This window comes from Exophiala bonariae (genome assembly GCF_035927105.1).
Source record: "Exophiala bonariae strain CCFEE 5792 chromosome Unknown scaffold_2, whole genome shotgun sequence".
Taxonomy (NCBI): Eukaryota; Fungi; Ascomycota; class Eurotiomycetes; order Chaetothyriales; family Herpotrichiellaceae; genus Exophiala; species Exophiala bonariae.
Genome location: NW_027042477.1, coordinates 153,185 through 181,155, shown reverse-complemented (window position 1 = coordinate 181,155; position 27,971 = coordinate 153,185). Strand labels below are relative to the sequence as shown.

General features: G+C 49.7%; 9 protein-coding genes across 9 annotated transcripts; 6 read left to right on the top strand and 3 right to left on the bottom strand.

Moving 5' to 3' along the window:
* Positions 1–31: 31 nt before the first annotated feature.
* Positions 32–4,193, bottom strand: LTR84_004574 (uncharacterized protein; the record flags this gene model as incomplete). Its single annotated transcript, XM_064848149.1, has 2 exons — positions 32–2,226; positions 2,279–4,193. The coding sequence occupies 2 exons, from the start codon at positions 4,191–4,193 to the stop codon at positions 32–34; spliced, it is 4,110 nt and encodes a 1,369-aa protein (XP_064710773.1).
* Positions 4,194–4,779: 586 nt separating this feature from the next.
* On the top strand, positions 4,780–6,573 carry LTR84_004573 (uncharacterized protein; the record flags this gene model as incomplete). Its single annotated transcript, XM_064848148.1, has 1 exon — positions 4,780–6,573. The coding sequence occupies one exon, from the start codon at positions 4,780–4,782 to the stop codon at positions 6,571–6,573; it is 1,794 nt and encodes a 597-aa protein (XP_064710772.1).
* A 740-nt stretch (positions 6,574–7,313) lies between these two features.
* Positions 7,314–8,432, top strand: LTR84_004572 (uncharacterized protein; the record flags this gene model as incomplete). Its single annotated transcript, XM_064848147.1, has 1 exon — positions 7,314–8,432. One exon carries the CDS (start codon positions 7,314–7,316, stop codon positions 8,430–8,432), a length of 1,119 nt encoding a protein of 372 aa, XP_064710771.1.
* A 366-nt stretch (positions 8,433–8,798) lies between these two features.
* On the top strand, positions 8,799–10,396 carry LTR84_004571 (uncharacterized protein; the record flags this gene model as incomplete). Its single annotated transcript, XM_064848146.1, has 2 exons — positions 8,799–9,071; positions 9,125–10,396. The coding sequence occupies 2 exons, from the start codon at positions 8,799–8,801 to the stop codon at positions 10,394–10,396; spliced, it is 1,545 nt and encodes a 514-aa protein (XP_064710770.1).
* Positions 10,397–12,159: 1,763 nt separating this feature from the next.
* LTR84_004570 (uncharacterized protein) lies at positions 12,160–14,054 on the top strand (the record flags this gene model as incomplete). Its single annotated transcript, XM_064848145.1, has 2 exons — positions 12,160–13,617; positions 13,710–14,054. 2 exons carry the CDS (start codon positions 12,160–12,162, stop codon positions 14,052–14,054), a joined length of 1,803 nt encoding a protein of 600 aa, XP_064710769.1.
* Positions 14,055–15,132: 1,078 nt separating this feature from the next.
* On the bottom strand, positions 15,133–17,849 carry LTR84_004569 (uncharacterized protein; the record flags this gene model as incomplete). Its single annotated transcript, XM_064848144.1, has 4 exons — positions 15,133–15,901; positions 15,958–16,695; positions 16,740–17,639; positions 17,686–17,849. The coding sequence occupies 4 exons, from the start codon at positions 17,847–17,849 to the stop codon at positions 15,133–15,135; spliced, it is 2,571 nt and encodes an 856-aa protein (XP_064710768.1).
* Positions 17,850–18,891: 1,042 nt separating this feature from the next.
* Positions 18,892–20,645, bottom strand: LTR84_004568 (uncharacterized protein; the record flags this gene model as incomplete). Its single annotated transcript, XM_064848143.1, has 3 exons — positions 18,892–19,042; positions 19,128–19,214; positions 19,291–20,645. The coding sequence occupies 3 exons, from the start codon at positions 20,643–20,645 to the stop codon at positions 18,892–18,894; spliced, it is 1,593 nt and encodes a 530-aa protein (XP_064710767.1).
* A 346-nt stretch (positions 20,646–20,991) lies between these two features.
* On the top strand, positions 20,992–22,002 carry LTR84_004567 (uncharacterized protein; the record flags this gene model as incomplete). The annotated part of the gene is made up of 1 exon (XM_064848142.1): positions 20,992–22,002. The coding sequence occupies one exon, from the start codon at positions 20,992–20,994 to the stop codon at positions 22,000–22,002; it is 1,011 nt and encodes a 336-aa protein (XP_064710766.1).
* Positions 22,003–24,829: 2,827 nt separating this feature from the next.
* On the top strand, positions 24,830–26,297 carry LTR84_004566 (uncharacterized protein; the record flags this gene model as incomplete). The annotated part of the gene is made up of 2 exons (XM_064848141.1): positions 24,830–26,179; positions 26,238–26,297. The coding sequence occupies 2 exons, from the start codon at positions 24,830–24,832 to the stop codon at positions 26,295–26,297; spliced, it is 1,410 nt and encodes a 469-aa protein (XP_064710765.1).
* Between the last annotated feature and the right edge of the window lie 1,674 nt (positions 26,298–27,971).

Genomic DNA, 27,971 nt, shown 5'->3' with positions numbered 1-27,971 from the left:
GGGCTCTCTGAGTGTAAGTCTGAATATCCTCTTAGAACCTCAAATCGTTACCACTGATCAAATCGATGTCCCCTCGGATCTCCCAGATACTCCCGCCCGCTTTATCAGCACTTGCAACTCGCTGCTGCGTGCTGATCTCCCACCATCTCCTAACTAGATTTCCATCAATAATGCCTCTGCCTCCGACGCCGTCTGTTTCCACTTCGCGATATGCCCGAGGGTTCAAGCTGCATGCTTGGAAGTCCAGTGTTGTGAGGAGAACATTCTGGAGTGTGGAGAGTCGGCGATAGGATGCCTCAGGAATAGGGGTCAGCATACATAATGAGCCGGACTGTGTGCTGACAAGGATTTGTTGTTTTGTGCTTGCTTGTGAATCGTTCGCCATATCCATAGATCCATCCGAAGAACGCCGTGTGCTGGCAAGAGATTTACGCGGAGTAAGAGTCATTGTTGTTGGGCTTGCACCCATCTTGAACGTACTTCGCAGGAGAAGGTTGCTGCCACGCTCGGTCTTTGGATCCTCTGGGTCATACTGGAGGACTCGCAATTGCCCGTCGACGTCCGACGAAATAATGTAGAGAGATTTGCCATCAGGGAGAAATTCTGCTGCAATGACTTCCGGATTTTCGAAGTCTCGGCCAAGGATCTGTAGTTTGTAAGGCTCCTCAGCGTATCCTACCAACCATAAACCAGAAAATGCATCGCCGAGGATACACAATCCTGTCCCTTTGAGTTCTTTCGCCACTTGGACGTAGAAGCGCATGTCAAGAAACGCCACAGGAAGAATTGACATATCCTCCTTTAGACCCCTGACCATACATTTCTGGCCCTGAGCAGCAAGCACAAAGCCCTGGGAACCAACGTCTGAAATGGCGGAGACCGCGCCACGTACATCTTCTTTGGTGAGCATTTTCAGTTTCAAATCCGTCTCAGGGACGTCGGGTTCTGGAACAACATCGACGACATCAAAGATGTAGAGATTTCCTCTCGTAGTGACGTTTTCGCCTTTCACAATTGCCGTTCCAACAACAATCAAGTCTTTGCGTTCATGCGTCTCCTCAGAGATTTCAAGGTTGAGGCACTTGACACACAAAACGCGTTCTGAGACATCAAAGTGATATTGACTGATTACTGAATTGGTCGAAGGACTGAAAAGTTTAAGTGAGCTTTGAAGTGTTTTAGGGAGGAAATCTGTCGTTTCTTTCTGCCAGTCTGGATGCCATTCATCATCTTGAGGTAATTGAAACCCAGTGCTATGGTTTGTTCCGAGGACGTACGAGTCAGTTGGCTTGAAGTAGGACAACGAGGCGACGTCTTGCCCCAGAAGTATTCGATTGACGGACCAAGAAGAGAGCCCAATAACACTGCCTGAGGGGAATTCCGCCAAGTAGACATCGCCTCCTTCACCAACAATCATGAACCTATCATGCTGTTCTGCGAAAATTACGGTGGTAACGGACCGAATACTTTGTGACTTCAGCTCATATACACATGGACTGGTTCTAGCGTTTCTGAGTACAGCTGCAGAAACCGAGCCAGGGACAAATACCCAGGTATAGCCATGTGAGTTGCCGAGAGCCTGCATAGGAGGTCGAAGAAGGCTTTCACCCTCTGGATTGTACCGATCCTCGAAATTCGCGAAGGCCTTTGTTGACACCTTTTTGAATTTGAAGCTGCCAACCACGTCCGGCACTGCAAAAGGCTCGTAAATGATAAGATCTCCCGTTGTGTTTCGTACCAAGAGATACGGACGACGCTCAGTCTGGTCTCCAAGATCGGCCAGCAAGATCTCCGAAATTTCATCCTGATTCCTCCAATGCTTGGGTATCTGCAAGTCTTGCATCAAGAATGTTGGCAGGAAAGGAAGACTGTCGCATCGAAATACCTCAAAGGTCATGTTAGGTAGTGACAGGAGGGTGAAGTGACCCTCAGATGTCAAAACACATAGAAGAGGTCCCGGGGAAGAAGAATCCTGAGAGAATCTTGACGTTTGAAAGAAGTCTGAAGTATCATGATACAGTACGACAGACAGCATCCACTTAGACGATAAATGGCTTGGAAGCTCAACCTCGTCCAGTTCACCTGCTTTGTCTGCCCGCAGGAGCGCCACTTTACCGTCATCTTTGAGAGCCACGACATAAGAGCCGGCGAAGCTGCATTTGACGACTTTTGCAGTTTGATCTTCATCTTCGTCCACTATCGGAAAGATTTGTGAAAGGGCAAAGTCTGGTCTCGCGTCAGAGATCAATGCGTTAACAAGGAAGCCAGAGTTTCTTACCTGCATCATACACTCGAATCTCGGTAGGTAGAACTTGCACAGTATGATTTGTCTTCTCAAGCTTTCCGACACCAAGAGTCGGCCCAGCAGAGCCATCAAACTCGGAATCCTCGCGTGGCTGGAACTCTCCATCAATCACACGCAAAAGTGAGGATTTTCCCACACCATCATGCGTCGTCTGGGACACTATGACAAGATTGTCGATCACTTGCTTGCTTGTTCCAGGCTCGTCGTTCTGCGGGCTTTTTGACGAATTGAGGGACCAGACCCCACTAGCATCTTCGACCTTGATCCGCTTGATAATATTTGGCTCAAGGTTTCTTGAGAGAAATGCAACACCACCTGATCTACCTCGACCATATGCAACGGCTAATTCGACTTCATTGCGATCATGATTCTCGAGGGCAAGCTGGTCTCCTCTTTTACGCTTCCCAAGTACTCCAAATGCCGTGTCATTGATAGGACCGATGGATGGAAGATGATCAGTAACTCGGATATGATCACTGCCGGAAGCTCCAGCATCTCCGGACACGTCACCACCAGGGCCATGTAAGTCACCACCATACAGATCATCGTCGTCTTCATCCTCCGATTCTACACCTTCACCATTGGAGTGGACTTGTGCTCGAGAGGCTATCCGCTTAAGCTGAGAAGCTCGTCTCTTAGTGGCTAACACCACTGAGTCCAAGTCTTCACTTCCCACGAAAAGGTAGCCCTGACCGAGATGAGCGGTACATGTGGCTGCTCCCAATGCAACATCCCCAAATTTGACATCTTTTGTTCGCCGGAGCGACATACCAGATAGCGAGCGGCCATCCATTCGAAAGGATAAGACAGCTGTTTCTCCGTTCTGTAATATAACGAGCATGTCTCCACTTGGATTTCCCATATGCTCTATCTGGCATCCTTCCAGTTTGACACGAGCCTCGGAGTGATCGGCCATCGGGAAAGCTGAGCTGTCTCTAGCAAACTCGTTGAGTGCGATGGCAGTGGATTTGCCTCCTTGGTCGATATGGATAAGCTCGTTACTACCAACTAACAGAGCCCCACCCACTGGCAGAGGAAGTGGAATGACTCTGTAAAGGTCGTTGGGGAGCTTCTGAACCGATTGAAGAGATGTGGAAGCCTTTTGCTCCAGGTCCAATGCGTATACAGCATAGATGATGACATCCTTTCGCTCATACGACATGTTTGAGGAACGAGCGGCGGTCGAATATAATATTCCAATTGTAGGGTCGCGATACTCGTGAAGAAAACCAATGTCGATAGGATGAAGAAGGCCAGGGTCGAGGGCAGTTGTCGGTAGGACAAACGAAGGCTGATGAGGAACGTCGTGAGGATCAGCAGGACCATCAGGATGTTTGGTTGGCGACTGCCCATTGCTCGTACCCCCATTCTCAGCATTTTCAAAGTCGTCATCCATGGCCAGGTCGTCGCTTGTGCGGGAGAAGGGGATGATTGCAACTTGATTGATGCCAAAATTGAAGGCGGCACATCTACTGCTAGGGTCGATGGTGAGACGACTAACGCAATCAGACAAATCAGCCTGCCAAGGGGCAGCCTGTAAATCATCTTGTTCGTAGTAATGTATAGATGTGGTAGTTATGCTATGCAGAGCTGGATCCCACTCTATGACACTCAACTTGGCGTCTCGGAGAGCAACAAGAACTGCATCACCGCCACTTTTAGATGACCGTGGTTTGACTCTACCCAAGGAAGTGACCGTTCCAGCAAGGCAGTACTCAGCAATGAGAACGAGTTTCGCGTCCTGTCCAGCATTGACATGCTCAACTTTGAAAATCTGGAGAAGTGAGGTGCGTGCAACCACCAGATTATTGGCCTCGGGTGAGGTGTAAGGCAGAGACAAGGCAGCACTGACTCCAGATGGAGGGATCAATTCGGTGTAACACTGCATCACGAGAGCAATTGTTATGGTGCTCTGCCTTGTGCTTTTCAAGGAAGTGGTGACTGCGATGTCAACAACTTGGGTCTTTTAACAGCTTATGCATCATAAACAGATTAGTCACCGGCAAACAAAGGTATCAATCAAGTATGTCAGATAGACAGTGTAGAGAAATTCCTCAACAGGCTCTTCAAATTAATCAATACCCTTTGTGAAGGGGTTGTAACTTAAGTGCCCAAACCACCGAGTCCAACACGCGATAAATGCCAAGTTTCATATTAGACTTGGCAGACACGTGATCATCACGCTAGCCCCCTCTGGTACTAGCTTGTCTGGAGCTGCAGCTATGACGATTGTGCAATGTTGATGTCCTCGTATCCTGTTTGCCTGCGTTTCACCACCACTTCTCCCGCTATTGTCGTCACTTCCACTGTGTCTATATTTCGCTTTGGTCGACGAGAGAAATTCACCGTGAGATGCCGGGTCATTATTCTCAACATAATTCTGTTGTCTCCGGGCTCTTCTTCTGATTATTATCGCGTGCGGCGGCACGCTACCAGTTGCAATGTCTTTAATCCACGAAAGCGAGTTCTTAACCATGGCTTCGGCAGGTTATATTCAAATTACTCTCATTTGGGTCGTGTATGCAATCGCTGTTGTCCTCCTACTTTCGGTCGCCTCCCTATTCGTCTACCTCTACCAAACACATCGCGATCGATCCGTCTTCGTCACCGCTGTGTGCATCCTGACCATCACTTCTCTTCTTGCGACAGTCCTTCTGCTACCGGTTGACGTAGCGCTGGTCTCGAGCACAACGAGCTCGAAACTAGGAAGACGCAAGGACTGGGCTAATCAAGAGAAAGTTGATAACATCACTTTCACCTTGCGAATCGTGTATTATTTACTTTACTCTCTTGATGCCCTCCTCTGCCTGATTGTGATCCCATTTACATATTTCTGGTATGAAGAATATGATGAGGTTGCTCAGGAGGAAGGCTCGCAGACCTTTGGTTCGAGATTCTGGGGCGCCCTGAAGTATACCTTTGTCTTCATCTTTTTGTGCCTGGCAATTTTCCTGGTCGGATTTTTCATTCCTCGAGTATCCAACACCAAAGGCGCACATTTTGATCTCGACTTTTTCAAACGCCTCCTGGCCGAGAACCGAGGCGAGAAAGCGCTGACCTTTGCCCTCGGCATACTCATTACCCTCGGAGTCATCATTTACTGTTTCTACACGGCTGCAGGACTAGCACTGCTTCCTCTCACTTTGATAAAATCGGCACCAAGCATTTCCGCACCTGCTTTAACCGAAACAACTGCTACGCAACTTGAGAGCAACCAGGAGAGGCAGAGACAACTCGAGGGCCGTGCGCAGGGTAATCCAGATGGACTATCATCGAAGGACCAGCGAGAGCTCGATGCTTTAGTTCGTGAGGAGCGCACACTTCGACGTCATCAACGCATAGCTGCCGAGGCGTCTGGTCAAGATCGGAACATCTTCTGGAAGATTTGGCTAAAACTCGAGGCCATCTTCCGACCAATCAAACTCATCCTCGGCCTCCTGTTGGTCGTTGTTGTTTTACTTATCTTCGCAAGCATGCTCGTCACTGGCGTTGACAAGGCAAAGAACTCTATTTGTGGACGCCACTGCGGCTACTTATTGGGACACATTAATATTTTCCAGCCCATTAACTGGATCCTGGTCAAGTCGTCTGCGGTCTTCCCAATCGATTACATCATCTTCCTCTTCATCGTCCTCCTCTTTTTCAGTGCCTCCATCATTGGAATAGCCACGATTGGAATCCGAGTTCTCTGGATCACAATTTTCAGAATCCGAAAGGCCCATACGTCTCCCCAGGCATTACTTATTGCGACGGTCCTGCTCACACTGATGACGCTCGCCATCAACTATTCTATTGCCATGCTGGTGGCGCCTCAATATGCTACATTTGGCCCTCAGACATTCTGCGATCACCCTCCGAAGCATCCTGGAGAGCAGCCAGACTGCTCTGACCATCAGCAGCATGTCGTACCGTGTACAGAAGTTTCCGACAATCCGGCTGCTCGCAATGTTTGCACCCCGTCTGTGGTGTCAACTTTCTTAAACAGAGTGACTGTGAACTACCCATTCCTAGGTATTGTCGATTTCTGGGCTCAGTTTGCTTTCCTTGGCATTTTCCTGCTCGCATTCATTCTGCTGCTATTCAGAACACCGAAATTGAGCGATCCGGACTCTGATGATGACGCATTGGAGGAGGAGGAGGAAGGCTTGTTGGCAAGCACAGGACGACGATTTGGGGCTACATGGCAAGATATCACCGGAAGGACTAGCCACGATGGCAGGAATGGCACAACACAGAGTCGTGGCACACGGGATGGTGGAGATGATTAGTCGATTGTGCGACTTATAGTAACCAGTTATCGATGCTTGAAGAGGGGAAATTGTTTTCGCGGATTGATACCATGGGCTTTGGGAAAGGCGTTTACCAAGAATTATTGATACAACATATGAAGTATCGGAGTCATTCGTTGAGTTCTATGTAGCGTTTCGTAACATTGATACTCCGAAAAAAGCATCAAAGTGTTATTTAAGCAATCATGCTTGGCTTTTGGTGGCCATAAGGTCTGAAATGGTGGTCCTTAGAATATTTGAGGGACAGGAGTGCGGCATGTAATGATTGAAACAGACCACGAGGTTTAAGGGTCGGTCAGTCATTTCTTTGTCCCTGGGTTTCAGCATGACAACTTCACCCTCATCATGTACACCACCCCACTAAATCCTGCACGCGACCAACGAAAGATCTGACTAAGGCAGTGAAGGGTTGATATGTTGCTCTTTCTTCAAGCGATGGTCAGCATTGTAAAATAACAAACAATGCCTGCCTAAGTTGAAGCATTTGATTGTGCAGGTCCAACCTCACAAGAAAACAAATCGAACTTCACGGCATTCACATGATTCCACCATTAGCAGATGAGTTCCTGGTTGCTGGTCATCTTGCTTTGGACAGTGCATTAATACCGATTCTTCTGCCAATATATCTACCGAATGCCTGCATGACACAATTTGTCCTCAAGTCGTTTTATCAACCTCATCCAACACATTAGGCTGCAAAGCCATCGAGTGTCTTGAGAATGAAGAAGCAAGACCTTACTGCATCACGCTGGGCGAGTCCGGATGTGCGTCAAATGCGAGAATATCCCCGGATCACAAGAACGCCATCGCCACAGAAGACTCCCTGGAATGGGTCATTATTCGGTGATAAATGGCATGAAAACACACCTTTGCCATCAATCACCCACTCGACAACATCCTCGGACCCATGCGTCAAGAAAACATCCGTCACGCCCCAGCCGTTGGGTGCCTTGCAACGGCAATTCCAAACACGACAGCTTGATCTTCAGCGCTTTCAAAGATTGTTCCGACGTCTAAAATGGAAAGCCAACAGTCTCACTCACTGGTCACATCGAGCATTGAGTCTTACTCAGGAGCACATTCGTGCTCAGCAAATGACGCGAGAAGTAGTGCATGCTCACCCATCGCCTCAGAGAAATCCAACAACGTCCTTAGGTCGCTACGAGATGGAGATAGATCCTATCGAAGCCGAACGTCAATTCAAAATTGATTTCTACGAATTCTATGCCCTCCTCGAGCGTGGTATAGTCTGCTTACTGGGAGTTTGGGGAATGGCGGTTGATAGCTCCAACAATTCCAATACGAGAGAGAATGATCCGGATAACATGGGTCCTGCTGCGCTGGGTAGTGGGAATTTGATAGGCAACTCGCGTGCATTCCATGGAAGTAGCCATCGGTTTCACGCCAACTTACTGGCAGCGCTGGACCACCCTTCGAACCCACTCCACCTAATTCTTGGTACTGGCGATGCGAGGGATTACATCGGTATTGCCAAAGAGTTTCGGAACAAGTGGAAAGATGTTGAAGTCCGACCTGATGAAGCCTTTCAAGGCGATGAAAGATTGGAGGAAGAATGGGATAGGAAAAAAGCCAGGCGGTACGAAAAGGTACTTCGAGATCTGAAGTTGGATGAGCTCCTGGGATCAGTGCTTGGAGCATTGGAAATGGCGGGGAGCAAGGCGGAGCAAGAGGTTGACAGGCTTGCTCTTGCTCTTGGAGCTACAGCAAATGACCGAATCACTCTTGTGGACACCGCAGGAGTTGATTCGGATATGGTACACGCGCCCTTCGAGGTTGGGTATAATCCTATGGATTACGATATTGAGATGCAGCTTTGAGTGGATTTGTCAATGGATGTGGACAAGTAGTCGTTATGCGTCCCATGAAATAGGATAGGCATCATTAAAAAGACACACTCAATATGAAGTCGAATCATCCATCGGCATAACAAGTTGCAGTACCTATGTAGTCATTGGATGATCACATTACACGAGAAAGCAAATTCACCCCACACTAATGCTTCACTCTTCTTTTCAGCTGAACAGTACTTGCCAACCTCGAAACATGATAACAAATGATGCTCATCACGGAGGTTATTTTCCCAGGATTTGAATATCTGACGCACCCACTTCATTCTTCCGCAAGGCTGAGGTCGAGTGTGGCATCAAGTGCTCACGCAATCGCGGCGACTCAATTGAACAATAATGTTCGACTTCATAGCGTATCTTGAGCGGCTTGATCCGTCATACGCCTACCAAGTCGAACAGCTAACTGGCGGTGTCATCAACTTCACTGTGCGAGCCAGCAAAGTCACCTTGACGGAGTCGCCAGTGGTACTCGAGGCAACGCCTGGTGCAGGTAATGGCTTGGATGTGCACTTCGGCAGGTTCCCCGGCCACGGGTCGTTGATCCTGAAGCATGCAGCCTCTCATATCGCGGAGATGGGTGAAGGTGCCCACATTCCTCAGACTCGTCAGGTAAGCTCATGCTACCTCCTTTCACGATCTGAGTGGTAGCTGATGGCAACAAGCTCGTAGAAGCAACGGCTTTAGCACTGTTCCTAGACGAGACGCGGAAGCCCGGCATAGACTCCTCTTCACTGCCTGGTGCACGATTGGGATGTTTACATACTTTCCTCGACGGAACAGGGATAATGACACCTGAAATCTTGCACTACGACGCGTCTGATCATGTACTTATTCTGTCAGATCTTGGAGCACTACCAGATCTGTCAAATGTGTTCTGTGAGCTAGGTGGCTACACACCGGGATCTGATAACGGTCGTCCAGAGGTGCCACTGCCACCTCCCAAATCACCAAGAGTAGGACAACGACTCACAGATAATGAGGTGACTTTCTTCGAAAATCTAGGGACGAAGCTTGGACGATTCTTTGCCCGGCTTCATTCCCAACGTGTCCATCAAGCCATTCTTGATCCTGCCTCCGGGCAACATACGAGTCTTACCGTTGGCGATGAAATATGCGGCTTTCCATTGCTGCCCCAAATGAAGACGGTTGTCCATGAGCATGTCATTAAGCCCCTCAGATCTCAGTTGCGCCTGTTCCCATCTCTTATCGGCATCGAGGAAGCTGATACTCTTTTCTCAGCAATTGAGGCGGACTTCCTGCGTGATACAGGTGAGCAAGAACGATGCTTCGTCATAGGTGATTGCTGGACTGGCACTATCTTGGTCGACCTGGATCGACCTGAAGGAGAGACCAAGGTCGGCGTCATAGACTGGGAGTTTGCGAACATATCTGGTCGCGGTATCAACGGAGATATCAGTCAATTCACTGCTCATCTCGAACTTTTCCTCATAGCGGCTTCCAGCTGGGGTGGAGACGGTGCTCCCGGCCACATTTCACCCTTGAAAGAAATTATGCAGGCGTTGATAGCTACATACGAGGCTGAGCGAGCCCAGGTCGACGATAGCACACTAAAAGAAACCATCACTCGGTCAGCGTTCTTGTCCCATGGCGCGGAGCTCATCAACTGCGCGTTTTGGAAGATCTGGATTTGCAAGGATTCAGAATGCCTCGCATGCCGCCGGCAGAACGAGATATCATCAGCTGAGGGGTTAAGCGAAGACCCTGATGGAAGTCAGAGGCCTAGCCATGCGTCTCAAGCCACAGAACAGGCGGATGCTCCGGAGCAGTGCACACTCATTGCGAAGATGGTCAGCAGAGGCCTAGCTTTCCTGAGATGTGCAGTCGCCGAAGACCTTATCAAAGCTACGATTTCCCTACGCCAGTGCGAGATCGTCGATGGATTGCAGCCGAGCTTGGTCGATTTGTTTACTTGAACCTTAATCTATGGAGCACGAGCTATTGTTGTGGAAGTCTCCCTACGAGTACTTCTCTTGGTAGCGGGCATGAACTACTGAATACCGTTGAACTTCGCCAATAGGTCAAAGGACCACGCCTGAAACGCCCAGCTCTAAACACCACCGGAGGAGGCACCAAACAACAACTAAGCACGCCTAAATGCGTTAGTCTAGACAATTAATTTGAATTCTCATCAATATTGCTGGCAAAATAATCAGCATGGCATCAATTTGACGAGTTTCAAGTCTACGAGCGCTTGTTCCTCAGTTGTTCCACTAGTAGTCGATAAGGCACATATCTTCACTTGTTCCTTTTCGTGTTCTACTCCACTGAACCTTGACTATCGATTCACAAAATCACAGCTATTTGCCATCAGCTACGAATACGAGCAGGAGCCTCCTATGGGCGTGTTTGTGCCTGATCAGCGCCACTATGGTGCCTAGAATACAAGCGAGCCACAGGGGCAACCACGTTTCGACCGCCACTTTTCCGTGGGAGACGCGTTCCTGAGTGCCGGGACCATTAGACCCAAGCTAAAGCTGTCATATTGTTAGTGTCGATCTCGAGGCCATTGGGCTGCATTCAGATGTCGCGTACAACACCGATCACAGCCTGTCAGCAAGATGATGGAGATAAAAGGCGTCGTCAAGTCCAACGCTCTCTTCGTACAGCGTTCCGAATACCTCGAGGCGGGCTCAGGTCGAAACCGCCCGCTCCAAGGCCGATGAAGAAAAGAGCTTCCCGAAGCACCCTGGATGAGCACGAAGGATACGTAATTCAAGCAAGCCGTGAACTGCTCCTTTCGAAGGATTATCCATACTTGGCAGCGCCGTTGGTGACCGTTGCAAGAAGAGTTGCCAAACCATCATTTCGCTCTAACTAGTGAACACTATTCATCTCGCGGTACACACTACTTCCCAGACCATTGCAGCCGAAACCTTCAAGAACCACCTCTTCTAGCTTTCGTGGTGTTCACTGCGGTACCACGGACTCCGGAGTACCGCGTATAGTGTGGACGCTTCAGACATTTTCAAAACACTCTGGTCGACTCCAGTTCATGGAGCCTGATCCCTGACTTATGGCAAGGAACCTCAGCCTGAAGAAACTGCCATCCCTGTAAACAAACAGGTTATCCACAAGGCATAACGTCTGGCACAAACTCAATTCTTGTCTTTTGGAGATCATAAAAGTCTTCATGATTCACCAGGCGGAAACAAACTTTCAACGTGGGTTGCCGTTCAACTTGCATTTCCGTTTCTCCACTGAAGAGATGACTCGGATCACGATGGTAACATCCCCTTGGTTAGTGTACCCTTTGTGCCTTGCTCTTGTTTAGATCAACTCTTCAGAAGATTCCTTTGGCTATCTCGTAACTCTAAACTCCACTTCCCATCCCCGCTTCATGTGGCTGGAGATTATCACAGACGGAGTAGGACCCAGCTGACATACAGGGTTTCTGCTTGCTGGTAAATCGCTAAGGGTATCCTTCTGTACGAGTACCTGATCGGCCTGGAACGTCTTTCACGTCCTTGGGGCTTGAGGAAGTGGACCGTGTTAACAGAGTACAAAGTGTCAGTGACATCCATGCGTCATTAACCTGGGGCAGCCTCTCCTGCATTCCCGCCTGCAGTGCACTGACAGCAGAAATCTACCATCTCCCTTCCTACCAACTTAACAAGTGGCAATTGAGTTTGTGTGCTCGTGCTCCCTCTAACTCTAGAATTGTTATTTATGATCAGCGATGGATCCACCGGTGGTTCCTCTCAGTCGAACTCGATTGACCCGAGACTATACCTTCGAGGACGACATGCCGCCTGCAACAGCAGTAAAGAGTCCTCCAGCGCCTAAATCTGTGGAAGGAACACAGGGCACTTCGACACCACGACCCAGCTATCATGAAGGACGTTCAGAGTCATCTAGGTCTAACGATGGTAGGAGCAGTGCACTCAGAAGCCAAGCACCAGAAAGTCCACACCATAGCAGAGAGTCGTCAGACATTCGCAGCCTGGAGACGGCAACACCCACTGGCCAAATGGAGGACAAAGGCAACCTTGAAGAGCTTCGCAAACTCGACTTCAATCTTGACCCCATAGAGGAAACAGACAAGAGCGCATACGAACCTTCCATCAGCACATTCTCGCGCACTTCTCACAACACCACACTGACCGTTGCTTCTTCAAATAAACTGCCAGATTTCTTCGCGCAGGAAGTCTTTCAGATAGTACTTCACAACCCGACCACCTCGCATCAGCTTCTCAAATACAGTCAGTCACGACTATGTGGTGAGAACCTGGAATTCCTGGAAAAGGTCACCAGGTACAACAATCTCCTGAGCGAAGTTGCGAAGAACATGTTTGACATCCATCGCAACTTCATTTCGGTGAACTCACCCAACCAGATCAACATTTCGGAAAATGTACTTGTGAAGGTCAATCGAGATCTCAAGTCCGCGTTGACAACGACCCTTCCAAAACTTGAATCCGTGTTCGTCGATTCGCAGAACAGCATTGAGAGACTGGTGGCGGATGATGTATACCCGAAATTCGTGCGACACCAAATGACCATGAGCGCTGCAAAAGCACTGGCGGGCGATCGAGGCAAATACGCCGGTTTGGGCGACTGCTTCGTGCTGAGCGATCCCATCAAAGCCGATAATCCAATCGTCTATGCCTCAGACGGCTTCGTCAAAGTCACAGGCTACGCGCGCAACGAAATCATCCCCCGAAACTGTCGGTTCCTCCAGGGTCGACAAACGGATCCCGCGTCCGTCAAGCGCCTCCGCGAAGCCATCAGCTCAAGGGAAGAGATTGTGGAACTACTGCTGAATCAGAAGAAGTCCGGCGAACCCTTCTGGAATCTGCTGTATATGACGCCCCTTTTCGACGCTACCGGGAACGTGGTATTTTTCCTCGGTGGCCAGATCAATTGCTCAACGACAGTTCATAATCAGTCAGATGTTTTACGCATTCTCGCCATGTCGAATGACACGGATGAGAAGGCGGTTGACGGCGTACTGGCGCCCGAGATACAAAAGACGCCTTCCCGTGCGAGCAAGTTCCTGGCGAACTTCCGGAGCAAGAGTGGCACGGTGGAAGCGCATCGGATGCCTGGCATGGAAGATAAACTCTTGAATAAAATGGAGACAGAGAAGATGAATCTCCGGAGGCAGATGGACACTTTCTACACTGCTTATTCCAAGGTACGGCCGTCCCCAGCCCCATTCCTCTTTGAAACCTAGACCGATCATCTTTTCTTTTGGCTAACCACATCTCCCCTCTTTCCGCCGAACAGTTCCTCGTGATAAACTACTCGACATTCTACATCTCCTTCCACTCGGCCGGTGCTGCCACACTGCTGTACCCGGCACGCCCGATCCCCAACAGCTCCATCTCGCAGATCGTCGGCATGGACATCTTCCGCTGGCTGTCGGTGCACTCGGCCTCAAAGGTGTCCAGCGAGTATAAGTCACGCGTGCGCACGGCCCTGAAGATGGGCAATGCCGTCTCGCTCGATCTCACCATGTGCACCCGGCGATTCATGGGCTTCGAGAAGTTCGCGACGCACTGGACGCCCCTGAAGAACGAGGCTGGCGAGATCGCTTTTGTTATTCTCACGCTCGGTGGCTTTCAGGATTGAAGGCTGGATGTCTAGTTGTACGAATCAGAGCACAGAGCATTCTCTAAAGAGCGAGTGAGCGAGCGAGCGATAGCAACGCATTTCTTTTCACGTCTGGGGAACGGGATGGATATTGTGAGCGTTTTGGTCTGGGCTTTGCTGTTTGATTTCAATGATGTTTCTGTCTCCTTTTTATCTGTGTCACGACCCCGACTGAGCCTGGGGCTGTGTGTACCACAACAGGCACCATGTATGTCCAGACGAGACACAACATCTTTGAGCGGATTACTGCTTTTTTTTAGAGACGCGTCCCAGAATGGGTTCGATGCGCAGCCTCGAAATATTGGATGACTCCAAGCCTGTTGTTATAGCAGGCTATCTCTCTTGCCCTTCCGCTCGATCTTACACCAGGGTTTGATTTTCCTTCCTACCCTTGAATTCCACAAGCTTGTAATAATGAGGGGTAGCTTAAGGTGTACACGTACGATCAATCATCCAAGTTTAGACTTTAATGATGCTACTGTAAAGGCATAATTTGATTTTCAAGAACTCACTACTGAGGACTAGTTCTTCAGCGAACTCTCCGTGAATCGATCTGCAGCGTCGCCTATGGATATCAGAGTTTCAACGCTCGGACCGGATCGTCCTCCTGCTAGCATCGACCAGATCTTCTGGGCTGCGGTTCGCGGCCTCTTCCCGATCGTGAGCCTTGGCTGAAATGCGATAAGTGGATGATGTGTACCTCCGCTGACGAGCTCGGATGTCGTTATTACTCCGAAGCCTGTACGGTTGATCTGGTTTGAAGTTTGGGATGGAACACTTTCAGTGGCTGGGATTAAGAAGACTACACAAATGCCTTTCGGGAGCCCAGGGGCGGCAGACCTGAGATTCATGGCGAGATGCCATACTATTGAGACGCACTTAGCAGTTGCTAAATCGGCATGTAGCGGATAGATCTTCATTCAAAGGCGAGGTTTGGTGCGAACATCAAGAAGTGGATATTTTTATGATTCCTTACCAGAGCGCTGCTTTGGGTCATTCTGTGAATCTGCTTCTCTTGCTCCCAAGATATCATTGCAAAGGATTCATTTTGGGACGGTTAGCTGTAGATCTCTCCCGGCACAAGGTGCTCAACTTCACCACTCGACAATGAACAGTGTCCCGGCTTGCCATCAACAGGCTTCTCAGTCACACCCCAGAGTAGTGGTTTGACTGCCTCGGTCTCTCGGTCATTCGGGTGGTGACAAACCGCGCTGATGATCATGCTCGACGTTCCAACCATAGGTATGTTGGAGTCCAATTTCCGATTCGAACAGGCCACCAGAAGCGACAGCATGCACACTAGCGTGAGCATGACGAGCAAGATCATTAGATTGTTGAACCCGCACGCACTGATATCTCGATCTGGCTGCCAATTGCCATCGAGACCCATGACGTTGATGTTCACCAAATAGATACTCCTTGACACCAGCCAGTGTGTGATGCTTGAGAGGAGCAACAACGGCACGCTGTAGGACCACGGCAGGCTTAGCCAGTATGTTGAACGTTGACCGCGTTCCGGGGAGCTCACGCGCAAGGCTTTGCGCTGTGTTGCAAATCCCGCGAACTCCTCAGCGGCATGCATACACGTGAACATGCCATTGTATAGGAAGTATAGGAAACTAAAGGCCAGTTGCGGGGTGTTAACCACGAGAACTTTGAACATCATACTTGAGCCCGGGTCGACACCACCGAATGTTGTAAACTGGAAAACTGCATTAGGGTTGATTGAGCCGAGCCCGGCAGTCCAGACGCTGCCCCTAAGATCAATCATGTTTGTTATTCCCTGTGCAAGGATCCATCCACCGACAGTGAATAGGAGACCTATGCTGTTGGAAAATCAGCAAGGAGTAATCAATGAATCGCTTGGTACCCGCCAACTTACAGTAGGATGCATGAAAACCACCTCTGTAGTGATGCTGCATTACCCCATTTTTTTGTTGATATCACCCATGGGGTGCTTTGAGGGCCAAAAACCTCCGGCCAAATCTCAACGAGCTTCTTATCTCCAACACCTCGACAGACATCAAAGGGTATCAGCCAGTAGAAGTTCGACTCGATGAATCCCTTATCCTGTCCAACTAAACATCGTCTTCTGGTGCACTGCTCGGGGTTCTTGAGAAATATCGCAATACTATCTCCAATTGTGACGAGTGGCGGGTCACTGATGACACAAAGAGCGAACAATATAACCACTATTTTCACAACGTCGCAACCGATTGTGATCCAGAGAATGAGACGGTTAGATTCGAGGCGACAGACCTCGCCGTTAGTTTTACTGCTGAGACAGTGATCGATTGGTATGTTGGCCAAAGTTACTTGCCAGTTCGACGCGTTTTGCAGAGCGGCATCTTTCGTGCAGGAGAGCGAATAATTGCGCTCACACATCCAGATCGAAGGATCGTACCCGCTCGCAGCAAATGTGCTCTCGTTCTGTCCCAAGAAAGTTGCGTAAGATGATCGCCACTTTTTGTAGTCTAAGGCATCATAGATTCCAAATAAAGCAGACAGGTTTTGCAAACTTTCAGGGGCCCCGAGGTTAGCCTCTTTGTCATGAGCAAACCATTCATAATCTTGGGTGAAATTGAGGTAGCTGAGATCCTTCGAATTGATGCCACCAAGACTACAAATTAGCACGAGTACCGTGTGCGACAGGAGAAACCGTACTTGTCATCAATTACATCTCGATCCGATGAGCTAACATTTGAAACGAGGACAACATTGGACCGCTGGGTCAATAGTGGCCGTGTGTACTGCTCGATACACTCGTGGTTCTCCAATCGTTCATATGTGCTCACGTCAGCAATAATAGAACATACCAGGGTAGTCCAGGGCCCACTGTCGCTCAGAGTCACATTGTAATTGCTGTTGCTCGGGGAACAACTGGTCCAGAGTGATGTGTCATTGTAGTCTGATGTCAACACGGCGATTCCGTAGTTATTTGCTTGGAGAGACGAAAAGAGTGCGGAATTGAGGAGAAGATGAACGGGTATCGAGCTCAAACTCAAGAGCCACCACAAAAATACCTTTTGGCCCGAGAGCCATCTGAGATTCGATGGCGACGAAACTCCAAGCTGCAAAGACCTGCCGTTGTCATGAGCAATTGCGAGCTCTCTTTCTGAAGGGGCGCTTAAGCATTGCATAACGTAATTGCTGGAGCTTATGGTCAAAGTCGCGATGAAGTTGATAACGAGGGATGCGAAAGTGGTCCAGCGCTTGGTGATAGTACAGCTACCTTCCCACAGCACGTTCTGGTATCCTTCTTGATACATCTCATTCTGGAAGGCGTTGGCAGCGATCAACAGTGCACATTCTATACTAAGACAGAATATGAGGAGAACGCAACTGAGTAAAGCACCGAGCCGCCATCCTGTGAAGTGGCCTCGCTTGCTTGCTCCTCGTGCTGTTTCAATCTCCTGGTATGCTGGACCGGATCTCAGTACTGTATACTTCAACCGTGTTCTCCCGGTCCCAGAGAGAGGATTGTGTGCTGAAAGATAGTTGAGGACGGTGAGGGTGATGCGACCAAGATGATCGAAACAGACATCCACATGGTCGGTAAATTTCCTTGTAAGCATGTCAGTCCATTTAACTACAGCGACAGCGTCCTCACCTTGTACGGTCTTTGCTCTTAAAACGGGGGTCATGTCCCGCTTTCAAAATGCCTGATTCCCTCCCTGTACTCCTTGAGTCCACGGATATCGGAGCCTGCGGTCGTCGATAGCGAAGGATCAGTGGATCATCGTGAACCGGATCCCGCTTCAGTTGAGGCTCCATCCTTCGTTATCTTGTTGGCTGATCCTGATCGTTGTCCTAGCACTGAAATAATCGTGCCGCCAGATGCGATTACCGATTCGTAGCTTTCTGTAATCAGAGTAGACAATGCGCTTCAGTCGTGGTCAACAATCTTTCGGAGCGTTTCACCAGGTACTCTGATCAAAAAAAAAGCCGGGCCAGACGAGCGTCAAGGTAAGATGGATATTCGACGCCCTTGGCCCGTGATCAACTTCGTTCCATTTTCTCGATGGGAATGCTTAGGTGCACAGGCTGATCTCCTGCCTTCCACTTGTGAACCGAGTGAAGCTGCACAGCCAGACTAGGCGTCTCGGCCCAGGTTTCTTTGCCCACTTACCACTCGCCCCACAAGCAGCTGATTCGCATTTCGAATCTAGATTGGACTTGCTGGATCTCAGATACGAATCAGCTGTCTGTTAGATGCGGTGGGCGACAATGGGTGGCGTTTAATTGGGGTTGTTGGCCAATCATAAGCACAGCGATGTGGCTATAGCTCTTCGAAAAGCAAGCATCGAACACGGCTTGTCATTGGCGATCACTGGCAGTGTGCCTGAGGCAACTGGACGGTTTTGGTGTAGATGAGCATGTAATGCTACTGTTCAGCCTGATCGAGGAACAGCTTTTGCTGAGCCAAGTTCTGATCAAAATCATGCAGCGCCGCTTCGCAAGGTCCTGACACGGACTCCATTGTTTGTCGAGCCCATGCCAAGGAGATCATCTAGCCTCGCTAGCTAGCGAGGTACGTTGGAAACCTTTCAGCTGCCAAGGAAAAACTGCGAGGGCTGCTCGGTCAGCGGTTGACAACTTGAAGATCCCACAACGCAGTATTGGATAATGCTTTGCGATGTGGTTATTTTTATGAATCGAGTTCATTCTTCGATTCGTCTGGCACACGGGGCACTCGAACGCGTGTCTCAGATCTACTACGCAAATATTGTAAAGTATATATGGGCAGTTCGATGAAGACAATAATCCACATTATTGCGAGCAGTCTCGAGAGCCTACGTTATCTAAAATGTCTTTGTCACATCCATAGACACAATTTGCCGGAGGCAGTGCCAGCCGCGACCCAGTCCTTGGATGGGTGAAAGACGGCTACGGCAGGGACGGCAGTAATGCCATCACCACCTAGCTGTGCTAGTTGGGTGCCATCAGCACTGTAGATGTCGACAAACCTGGAGATTAGGAGGAGATATTGTCAGTCGTGATGAAACCAATGGGAGCAGAGAAGAATATAACATCTATGAGCTGGCGACGTACCTGTTCATGTTACCGACCACAAATTTCTGAATGCCGTCTGATGGATACCGCTGCCAAAGGGGACGAAGAATTGTAACCCATCGACCGCTATGTTCAACATTGATGGTTAGTATCCAAAAGTTTTCAGGCCGGAAAGGGAGTTGAGGAGGACCACTCTACTTACGTCTGGTTGTTATGCCTAACCACAGTCTCGGGCTTCATGACATCGTCCTCGAGCGTCGTACCGGATTTCCAGGTATTCATGCTCTCGAGGGCATCTGTTCCAGCCTTGCCACGTGCTCCAAACGAGTGTATCTTGATTGTATCATCATAACTCGTGGTAGCAACCTGGCCCGCAGTATTGAAGGCTGCATGACTTACGCTCAACCGTGACTCGTGCTCTCCAACCAGTGTTGGAAGCTTTTTTGTCATCTTCCTCAAATCCCACAATCGCATGAAGCGGTCCAGAGACGCGGTTGCTAGATAATGCGGCGCCGCTGGGTTTAATGAAAAGCCTCCGATCTTCTTCTCGGAGAGTTGGTAGACCTCGACCGTCGAAGGCGCTTGGCGGGTGTCGTACTTTCCGAACCCGCCATTCAGGGTTGTGAAATACAGGGTGTTAGGGTCTGTGGCTGCCATGTCGATGCCCGAGACCGGCTCATCTTCTTCTCTTGATGTCGGACCGTAGACCTCAACCGCGACACCTTTCTGTAGGTCCGTTGCCCGAATGGATGAGTCGTAGGACGCCGTATAGAGCGTTTCTGGCTTTGACGAATGAGTGTGCATGGAGGAAATAGTCCGGGTATGTGGTTTAATCGTGGTGATATCAGGACCGGGATCGTCTTCATCCTCGTCTGCTTCTTCTTGCTTGACAGCCTTAGACGGTCTCTGTGATGCATCCACAATCCCTAGGTTCCCCATTTTATCCGCAGCAAAGACGATTGGTTTTGTTGCGGTGGGATGGAAGGCCATAGAGTAAATCCGTTCAGGTGTGATCTTGATTCGACTGGGATCCCACGCATCCCAGATTTCTAGCGAGGACATCCTTTCACGGAGTTTCTTGAGATCCTTGTCGGTCGTCTTTTTGACATCCGTGTCATCGAACGTCCGCTCGTAAGGTTTTGCGACACCTTTGAGGATGACGTCTGTCCCGAAGAGACCGTTTGTCCCGCCGTTGGCGAAGTTCAGGTCGCTAGTAACTCTCTGTCTCTTCTCCCTCTCCACTTGTTTCGCTTGCTCGTATTCTTTCTCGGCTTTCTCTTTCGCAACCTCACTGTCCGCTTGTATGCCTGCTAACCGACTCGAAGTCCGCCGAGGGGCAACATCAAGCTCTTTCTTGACACGCTTCGCCAGTGGCTGCTTCGATTTTGCGGCTCTTTTCGTGCCATTTTGAGGTCCACCATTAGCTGGCTTCGAGTACAGCCCAGAGGCGGCAGCTTCTTGTGTCAACTTTTTGAGCAGTGCATCTCGTTCGGCGATGTTCGCGAGCCGTTGTTTCTCAAACTCGGATTGTTCGATTGGAACCGGGCCACGAGCCATGTTTCTCGATTGATTCTCTGTGAACAAAGGACCTTGGTTGATGATACAGGGTGCACTGCGTTTTAGAAAAGTCAATGACGTCCGCAGGGAGCCCGACGCGTCGACGCGTAAAGTGGCTCCAGCTTACCTAAGCGAATTCCCGTTGTTCATGCTTGCGAGCCTTGCGAGGGGTTCCGAGGCTGGCACAACATTGGTCCGCCTTTCCCTCGGTCAGATGCGAGATGCGCTTGACGTTCTCAGTCTTACTCGTATGTCTATACGCTCTGCTTCTCACTTGTTTCCTACTGGCGCATCATATTGGTCATCAAGGAACATATATTGTACAGTAGCCAGGTCGGCACCTAGGATGGATCCCAAATTACTACAGATCATTCAGCTCATTGAGTCAAAGAAGAAGTCCTCGCACCCTTGGAAGAGACAAGAACGCTACTCACAGCCATACTACTCGTACTCGGCCACAGAGAAGCTATGGCGAGAAGTTTCAGATTTCAAAACGCAGACATCACAGCCGGTTGCGAAATTGTCGATAATGTCATGGAATATTGATTTCATGCTTCCGTTCGCGAACGAGAGAATGACTGTCGCATTAAAGCACCTGGAATCACATGTCAAAGCCAATTCAACTCCAACCATCATCATGCTGCAAGAGATGCTGGATTCAGACTTAGAATTGATTAAAGCTCAACCATGGGTGACGACGGGGTACAACATTACTGATGTCGACAATACGCACTGGGAGAGCGGACACTATGGAACAGTAACATTGGTCCCACAAGCCTTACCCATCAATTCCGTCTTCCGAGTACACTACGAGAAAACCCAGATGGAGCGAGATGGTCTTTTTGTCGATATCGATGTCGGCAATGGCCAGACCATCCGCATCTGCAATACTCATCTCGAGTCTCTGGTAGCCGATCCCCCCCTTCGGCCACATCAACTTGCGACCGCAGCGCAGCATATGCATGATCCTGCAGTGAGCGGCAGTATATTGGGAGGCGACTTGAACGCCATTCAACCATTTGATCGAAATCTCCACTCGGACAACAAACTTCAGGATGCCTACCTTGTACAGGGCGGAAAGGAAGACAGCGACGACGGCCATACCTGGGGTCAGATGGCTCAGGTCAAGCTGAGGAATATGTTTGGATGTAGCAGGATGGATAAGTTATACTTTGTTGGGGATTTGAAGCTGGAAAATTTCGAAAGGTTCGGGCTTGGTGTTGAGGTTGAAGACGAAGCCGTAAAAGAAAAGCTGATCAAAGAAGAAGGTCTTGATGGTGGCTATGCCACTGATCATCTTGGTGTCAAGGCTGATTTCAGCATTATCCCACCGCAATCACCTGCTTCCAAGATCTAGCTATGTAGTAATGTTTCACGATACTAATGAGGGCCTGTCTTTGACCAAAGAGCTACGTTGAGCCGGAAGCGAGACCGGATCCCAAGTTTGACTTCTCAATCACACTTTCCATGATACTTCTTCCAGAGATTACCCCCGTAGTGCAGATGACGATCTTCTTCCGCTGCCCAGATTCGGCAATCTTCTTAGCTATGAACCTGAGAGCCGCAACCTCGGTGAAAGTGATGCCACCAACAAACATGACAAACACTGTCTTCCATCCAGCCGCACCCGAAAGTGCCGCTCTTGCCTTTGCAGCTTTTTCATCCGTAGGTTTCTGGACGAGGTTGAACGTGGGGCCTTTGGCCGATTTTAGGATGTCTTCGAAACCGGTCCAACCAGTACTAGTGGGCGTGAGTGGTAGCGGCGATTTGTGTAGAGATTGGAGATATTGCTTTTGTAGGACGCACTGGACGATTCTGATGCTGAGGGGTGCATATCCAGAATACACATAAGCAATGTCTTCTGGGCTATCTTCATTGTATTCGTCAATGATAAGTCGCAGCTCTTTGCGCAGGTAGGCATAATTCGTCTTTGTCCCTTTCTCAGACTGGGAAGAGGCACCACCCACAGGAAGTAGTAATGCAGAAGCAGAAGATCGAGGCTGCAGTAGCTCCATTTTGTCGAGCGCGTCCAAAGTCAACAGATGTTGGTAGCCATAAGCATGCAATATCTGCCGGCGGAAGGAATCGAGATCTTTGGGTCGAAGACCTCCAGCTATTGTCGATTCAAGACACAGCAGACGAAGTACAGTGCTCAACGGAACATCGCGTGACATGAGTTCTTCGATTGTATCATGTTGGTAGATGGGATCTGTTCCCGCAGCAATGTTTTGTTGCACCTCGAGCTCCCTTGTGAAAGAATCGGATCGTGTATGCTTTGTCATGTCATCAGCGAGATTGGTGTGGACAGCTAAAGATTGGTGCTCTTGTTGATATCCTGGTAGTTTGTTGACAAAGTCTCGAAGTTCATTGATGCCTCTCGCACTGTGGCGACCTTCATAATCTGACTCCAGGCGCCGAGCTATCTTGTTCAAGGTCGGGCCAATAAGCGCAAAATTGGAGGAGCGCAGTTCAGCGAAGAGGCTGTCGGATGAATCAAGCTGAATCTTCCGTTTCAATCCCTGGCGAACAGTCGGTGGAGGTGATGCAGCAGAAGAACCCCCTGTTTGTGGACGCTGTTGAGGAGCAGCTCCTACAATGGACGAATCAATCTCTGCACGGTTATGTTTTACTCCGATGAATTCATCAATCAAGCCTTCGTACGTCAATTGTGTAAGCATAGGCGTAGCGAAGTCAACATCACGATCAATGACAATCAACTGCTCGATAGTTGTACTCGGCATGCTAGTGTACTGGGTGGCTGCCTCGTCAGCATCAAGTTCTTTGCGTGCCCGCAGAAGAAGGTTGGCGAGTTTTCGCGCGTTGTCGCCCTTCCCGAGAATCCTTGGAAATAGACCATGCCTTTGTTGAATCTGCATGAGTGCCTTTGACGCAAGATATAATGGAGAGGGATCATGTTTCTTGAAGGCAGTTAGACTGGGATTCACTAGTGGTTTTGACCTTGCCGAAACTTACCAGATACAAATCACTGAAAGCACCATCCAATTCCAGGGAGAGCATGTCATCTTCCAAAGGCAGGAAGAACAATGGAAGCTCCGAAATATTGACATCTCCAAGCACACCCTCGGCTTCTAGGATTTTGTTAGAAACCAAGGTCCTCCTGGGTACCCAGAAGATCGAGATCTCGTGCTCAACCGAGCCATTTCTCTGAAGCTTCTTGATCTGTTCTAGAATACAGAGATGTCAGCATCCGCAGTGAGAACTCTTCTCCGTGATGGATGGGGAGAGTAGGAAAGGTACGACATCGTGCTGTTTTGAATTTGCTGTTGGGAACTAGACTGATAGCGAAGAGTGGAAGAAAGGTCATCTTCGCAATCTCTTTGAAGTCCCGTCTATGGCCACAGAAAACTGCTCATGTCTTACCTGCTACATTCTGAACGAGACTGGCCTTTTCCCCATGGACCAAATAGACAATATTTCGCTGTGAAGAATCGGTGTTGCCATTTTCGAGCTCGAAGACCTTGTCTACACCGTACTCCTTGAGGGTAGAGAATTGGACAAACAATCCCAAAGGACCGGTTAGGTCTCTACCGATGACAAGATTCTTTTTGCCGCGGACCTGTTCAGATGTTCAGCATCAAGGAAGTGAGAAGCATCACGCTATTTGCCTTACTCACGCCTTCGAGTAACCCAAGCAACTCCTTCTTTGCCTTGTTCCGGATATGCTCTGCTTCTTTGTCTATGTTTGGGGCCATGGCCCTTGTCCTTGACCGAATTCTTCCACTTTCACATTCCAAGATAGAGACCGAATATCAGCTGGACCTAGTCTGAGAATCGAGACACGAGAGCATGCATCCCAACACGAGGTTTGGATGAAGTTGATTTGGTGACAAACTTGCCAAGATCCGATGTCCCACTCTGGAATGAGCGGTGCCTAAGTCACGTGACGTCTGGCGAACCCTCTTGGTGACTCCGGGCCTCTCGGGCCTCGACTGTCAGAGATTCCGTGCCTAACGCCAACCGCCCCGCCACCTAACGCAGCCAAAACCAAACACCGCCCACTGACACTCAGCCACGGCCTCCGCGTTTCAGCTTGACATCCTTCCATAAAACTCCTGAAGTCCCAAAGGAGCTCTGCTGCCTCAGCCGTATTCTTATTTTGTAGAAGAGTCCTCACTCCGACTCTACACATCTTTATCTCATATCGTTCGGAAAAAAGCACCAAAATGGGTAGATTCGGCTTCAAGAAGGGCGACGACGATGACAATGACTCCAGCAGAAGTGCGCTGTTCGGCTCCCGATCCTCAAAGAACAAGTCTCCTGCCTCTCCATCCCAAAATCCATATGCACAAGCCGCTATCCCTCCAGATGCCTATACAAAGGCTAAAATGAACGCTGGAATCGTCCCACCCCAAGCTGGAGGCTTCCAACAGGCCTCCGACCCTCGACGGCAGCAGGGTAACTATGGTGGTGGCCTTCCAGCGCCCGGCCAGCAGAGACCAGGCGGTGGCGGCGGCGGAAACCCATATGCCGGAGGTGCACCAGATACTTATGGCAGTGATAATAAATATGGCTCTTCACAAGGCGGTCAAGGCGGCTACGGGGGCAATCAAGGAGGTTACGGTGGCGGTCAAGGGGGAGGTTATTCTTCAGAGAAATTCGGTAACCAGAATGGGTATGGAGGAGGAGGCGGAGGGAATCCATACGCAAGCGGTCAGCAGGCCGGTGGAGCACCACGGCAAGGTGGTTATGGTGGACTTGGACCCAGCCAGTACGACCAAGACAGCAATCGAGACGAATTGTTTGGTGGAGCTCGTGAGCGGGTGCAGCAGCAGAAGCCACAAAATCCTGCTGGAGGTCCTCCTGATTATCAGTATAACCCAGAAAATAATGCCGGAGGAGATAGAAGCTATGGGGCATATGGCGACCGGCAACTGACCGCCGAAGAAGAAGAGGAAGAAGATATTGCAGCAACCAAGCAAGAAATCAGATTCATGAAGCAACAGGACGTTGCATCAACACGCAACGCACTCCGCATCGCTGCACAGGCGGAAGAGATGGGCCGGAACACGTTGGCCAGACTTGGTGCTCAAGGCGAGCGAATGCATAATACCGACCGAAATCTTGATATTGGAAACAACCACATCAACGTTTCGGAAGACAAGACGAAAGAACTCAAAACCCTCAACAGGAGCATGTTCGCTGTGCACGTCAACAACCCATTTACATCCAAAGATCGGCGTGCTCAACGTGATGAGGCCATCATGGAGCGCCATCACCAAGAACGTGAGCTCCGTGAAGCCACCCGAGATCAAGCCTTCAAGTCAACACAACGGATGAACCAGAATTTTAAGGGCATCGACGAGGCGTCGAACGGTCCAAAGGCCAAGACCAGCCTCGCTGAGCGAGCCAAATACCAGTTCGAGGCGGATTCTGAGGATGAGGGTATGGAGAATGAGATCGACCGCAATCTGGACGACTTGAGTGGTGCGGCTAAGCGTCTCAACCTGCTGGCCAGAGCCACAGGAGAAGAAGTCGAACAACAGAACAAGCTCATTCAACGAATTGCCGAAAAGGTAAGTACCACTGATCCATTTGGTCCCTTACGGCTGCACTTACTAACGTGGAAATCAGAGCGACCGATTCGACGACAGACTAGTCTTCCAAACCGAGAAGCTGAAGAGAATCCATTAAGACTTGATCAGTTCTATTGGACACATACGAAGAATGGAATCATAGACATGAGCGGTCATTTGGAGTTTGGGAGTCTGCCTCAGTGGCACAAGCACTCTGGATATATTTTCCGTCCCAGGATTTTTTCACGGGTAGCATTCTATAGGACGAGTAAGTTGTGGACGAGGGAGCGAGTTTTGTTCATGCAGCCCCAGAGATCATCACTGCACCCAGGAGAGATAAACTATCCCCCCGTTTGTGAATGGCCAAAATTCCTGCCTCAGGCTTTCCTCACTGACCTTTCAACCGTTTTCTCATATTTTCGGATCGATCGGATGCACCCGTGCGGGATGCAGTGATGTACAGAGAGATCATCGATCAACAACGAACGTGCCCCGTCTCAAGCCGTTTGATCAACGCTTCTCCATCTTCATGATTGATCTGATCATCTCGCCCAAATACTGAATCGATGAGCAGAGCAGAGCAGAATTCTGAGCCCGTTGATCGGCCCTCGCTCCACGAGTCTATTGCAACGTCAATTCACCCCCCCGGATCAACCGCCCACTCCTGGTCTTCTCTGTGCGGAATGGAGGTGAGATTCTCAGAGGCAGGCCTGACAAGACTAGAGGGGGCATCGTCTTCAGATCGACAGGCACAAGTGATTTCTCCTGGCACTAATAAACATGAACATTGTTTGCAGTGGGTACCACGGGGGTTCAACAACAATCTTCAATCACCTCTCTCTCTCCCTCTCTCGGACCATGTACGGGCAAGGATGAAGAATAGTATTTTACGTACATTCGAGCCATCTAGACGTGCCTGCCTCAACACTCTCAACGTTCAAATCAGGCCCAGCATCGTGACTGTTGACTACTGTATCCACATCCGCATCCCAACCCCTACTTACTACTAGTCTAGCCACATCGACGATCGGTGTGCATCTGTCTCCTGCGGCTGCTGACCAGATCACCAGATGAAAAAAAAAATCAAAAATCAATCATGACCTGCATGTATGCATGCATGCCGCCAGGCCCAGGGGAGGGAGGAGCGGGTCCGTGCTCGACAGAACAAACGGTAGCAGTTGGGAAAGCAGATCGATGATCTATCTACGAGTATCTGCAGCAAGAAATGTAGAATCAGTCCTTGCGTTCCGCTTCTCTCACTTGACTTGACTCCCTTTGGCGCCGTGCCGTCCCCATTCGAGTCGGCGGCAGCAGCTGCTTACCGCTTCGAGCGTCCTGGTCACCCCCCAGCCCGTGCAAGGGAGGGAGCCTGGCGAGGATTCCGGGATATAATTCGTCATGTTATGTTACGGCGCATACTTCGTAGTGTGTGCAGATCTACTGTATTAAAACTGGCAGCAAGGCTCTGTCTGTCCTTCCTCTCCTCTCCTCTTCCCCCCTCATTCCCGCTCGGTCGGTGTAGTCAGATTTCTAGCGGCTAGCCTTGCAGTGCAGTGGGTGTGCCCTCTTTTGCACGCACATCGACATTGGACCGTGGGGTCGGAAGCCACTTCGCAATCTCCCATCTCATCGTGTACCCTGCCCTTCCGCCTGCCGAATTCGGTCGCTACGGAGGTAGGTCAGGGAGGTGGGTTTTCGGAGATTTTTTTTAATTTTTCGTTTCTGTCGAGATCCTTGTTCTTATTGTTCGGATTGCTCAATTAGGTTGGGTGCATCGAGTGAATGGGGGAAG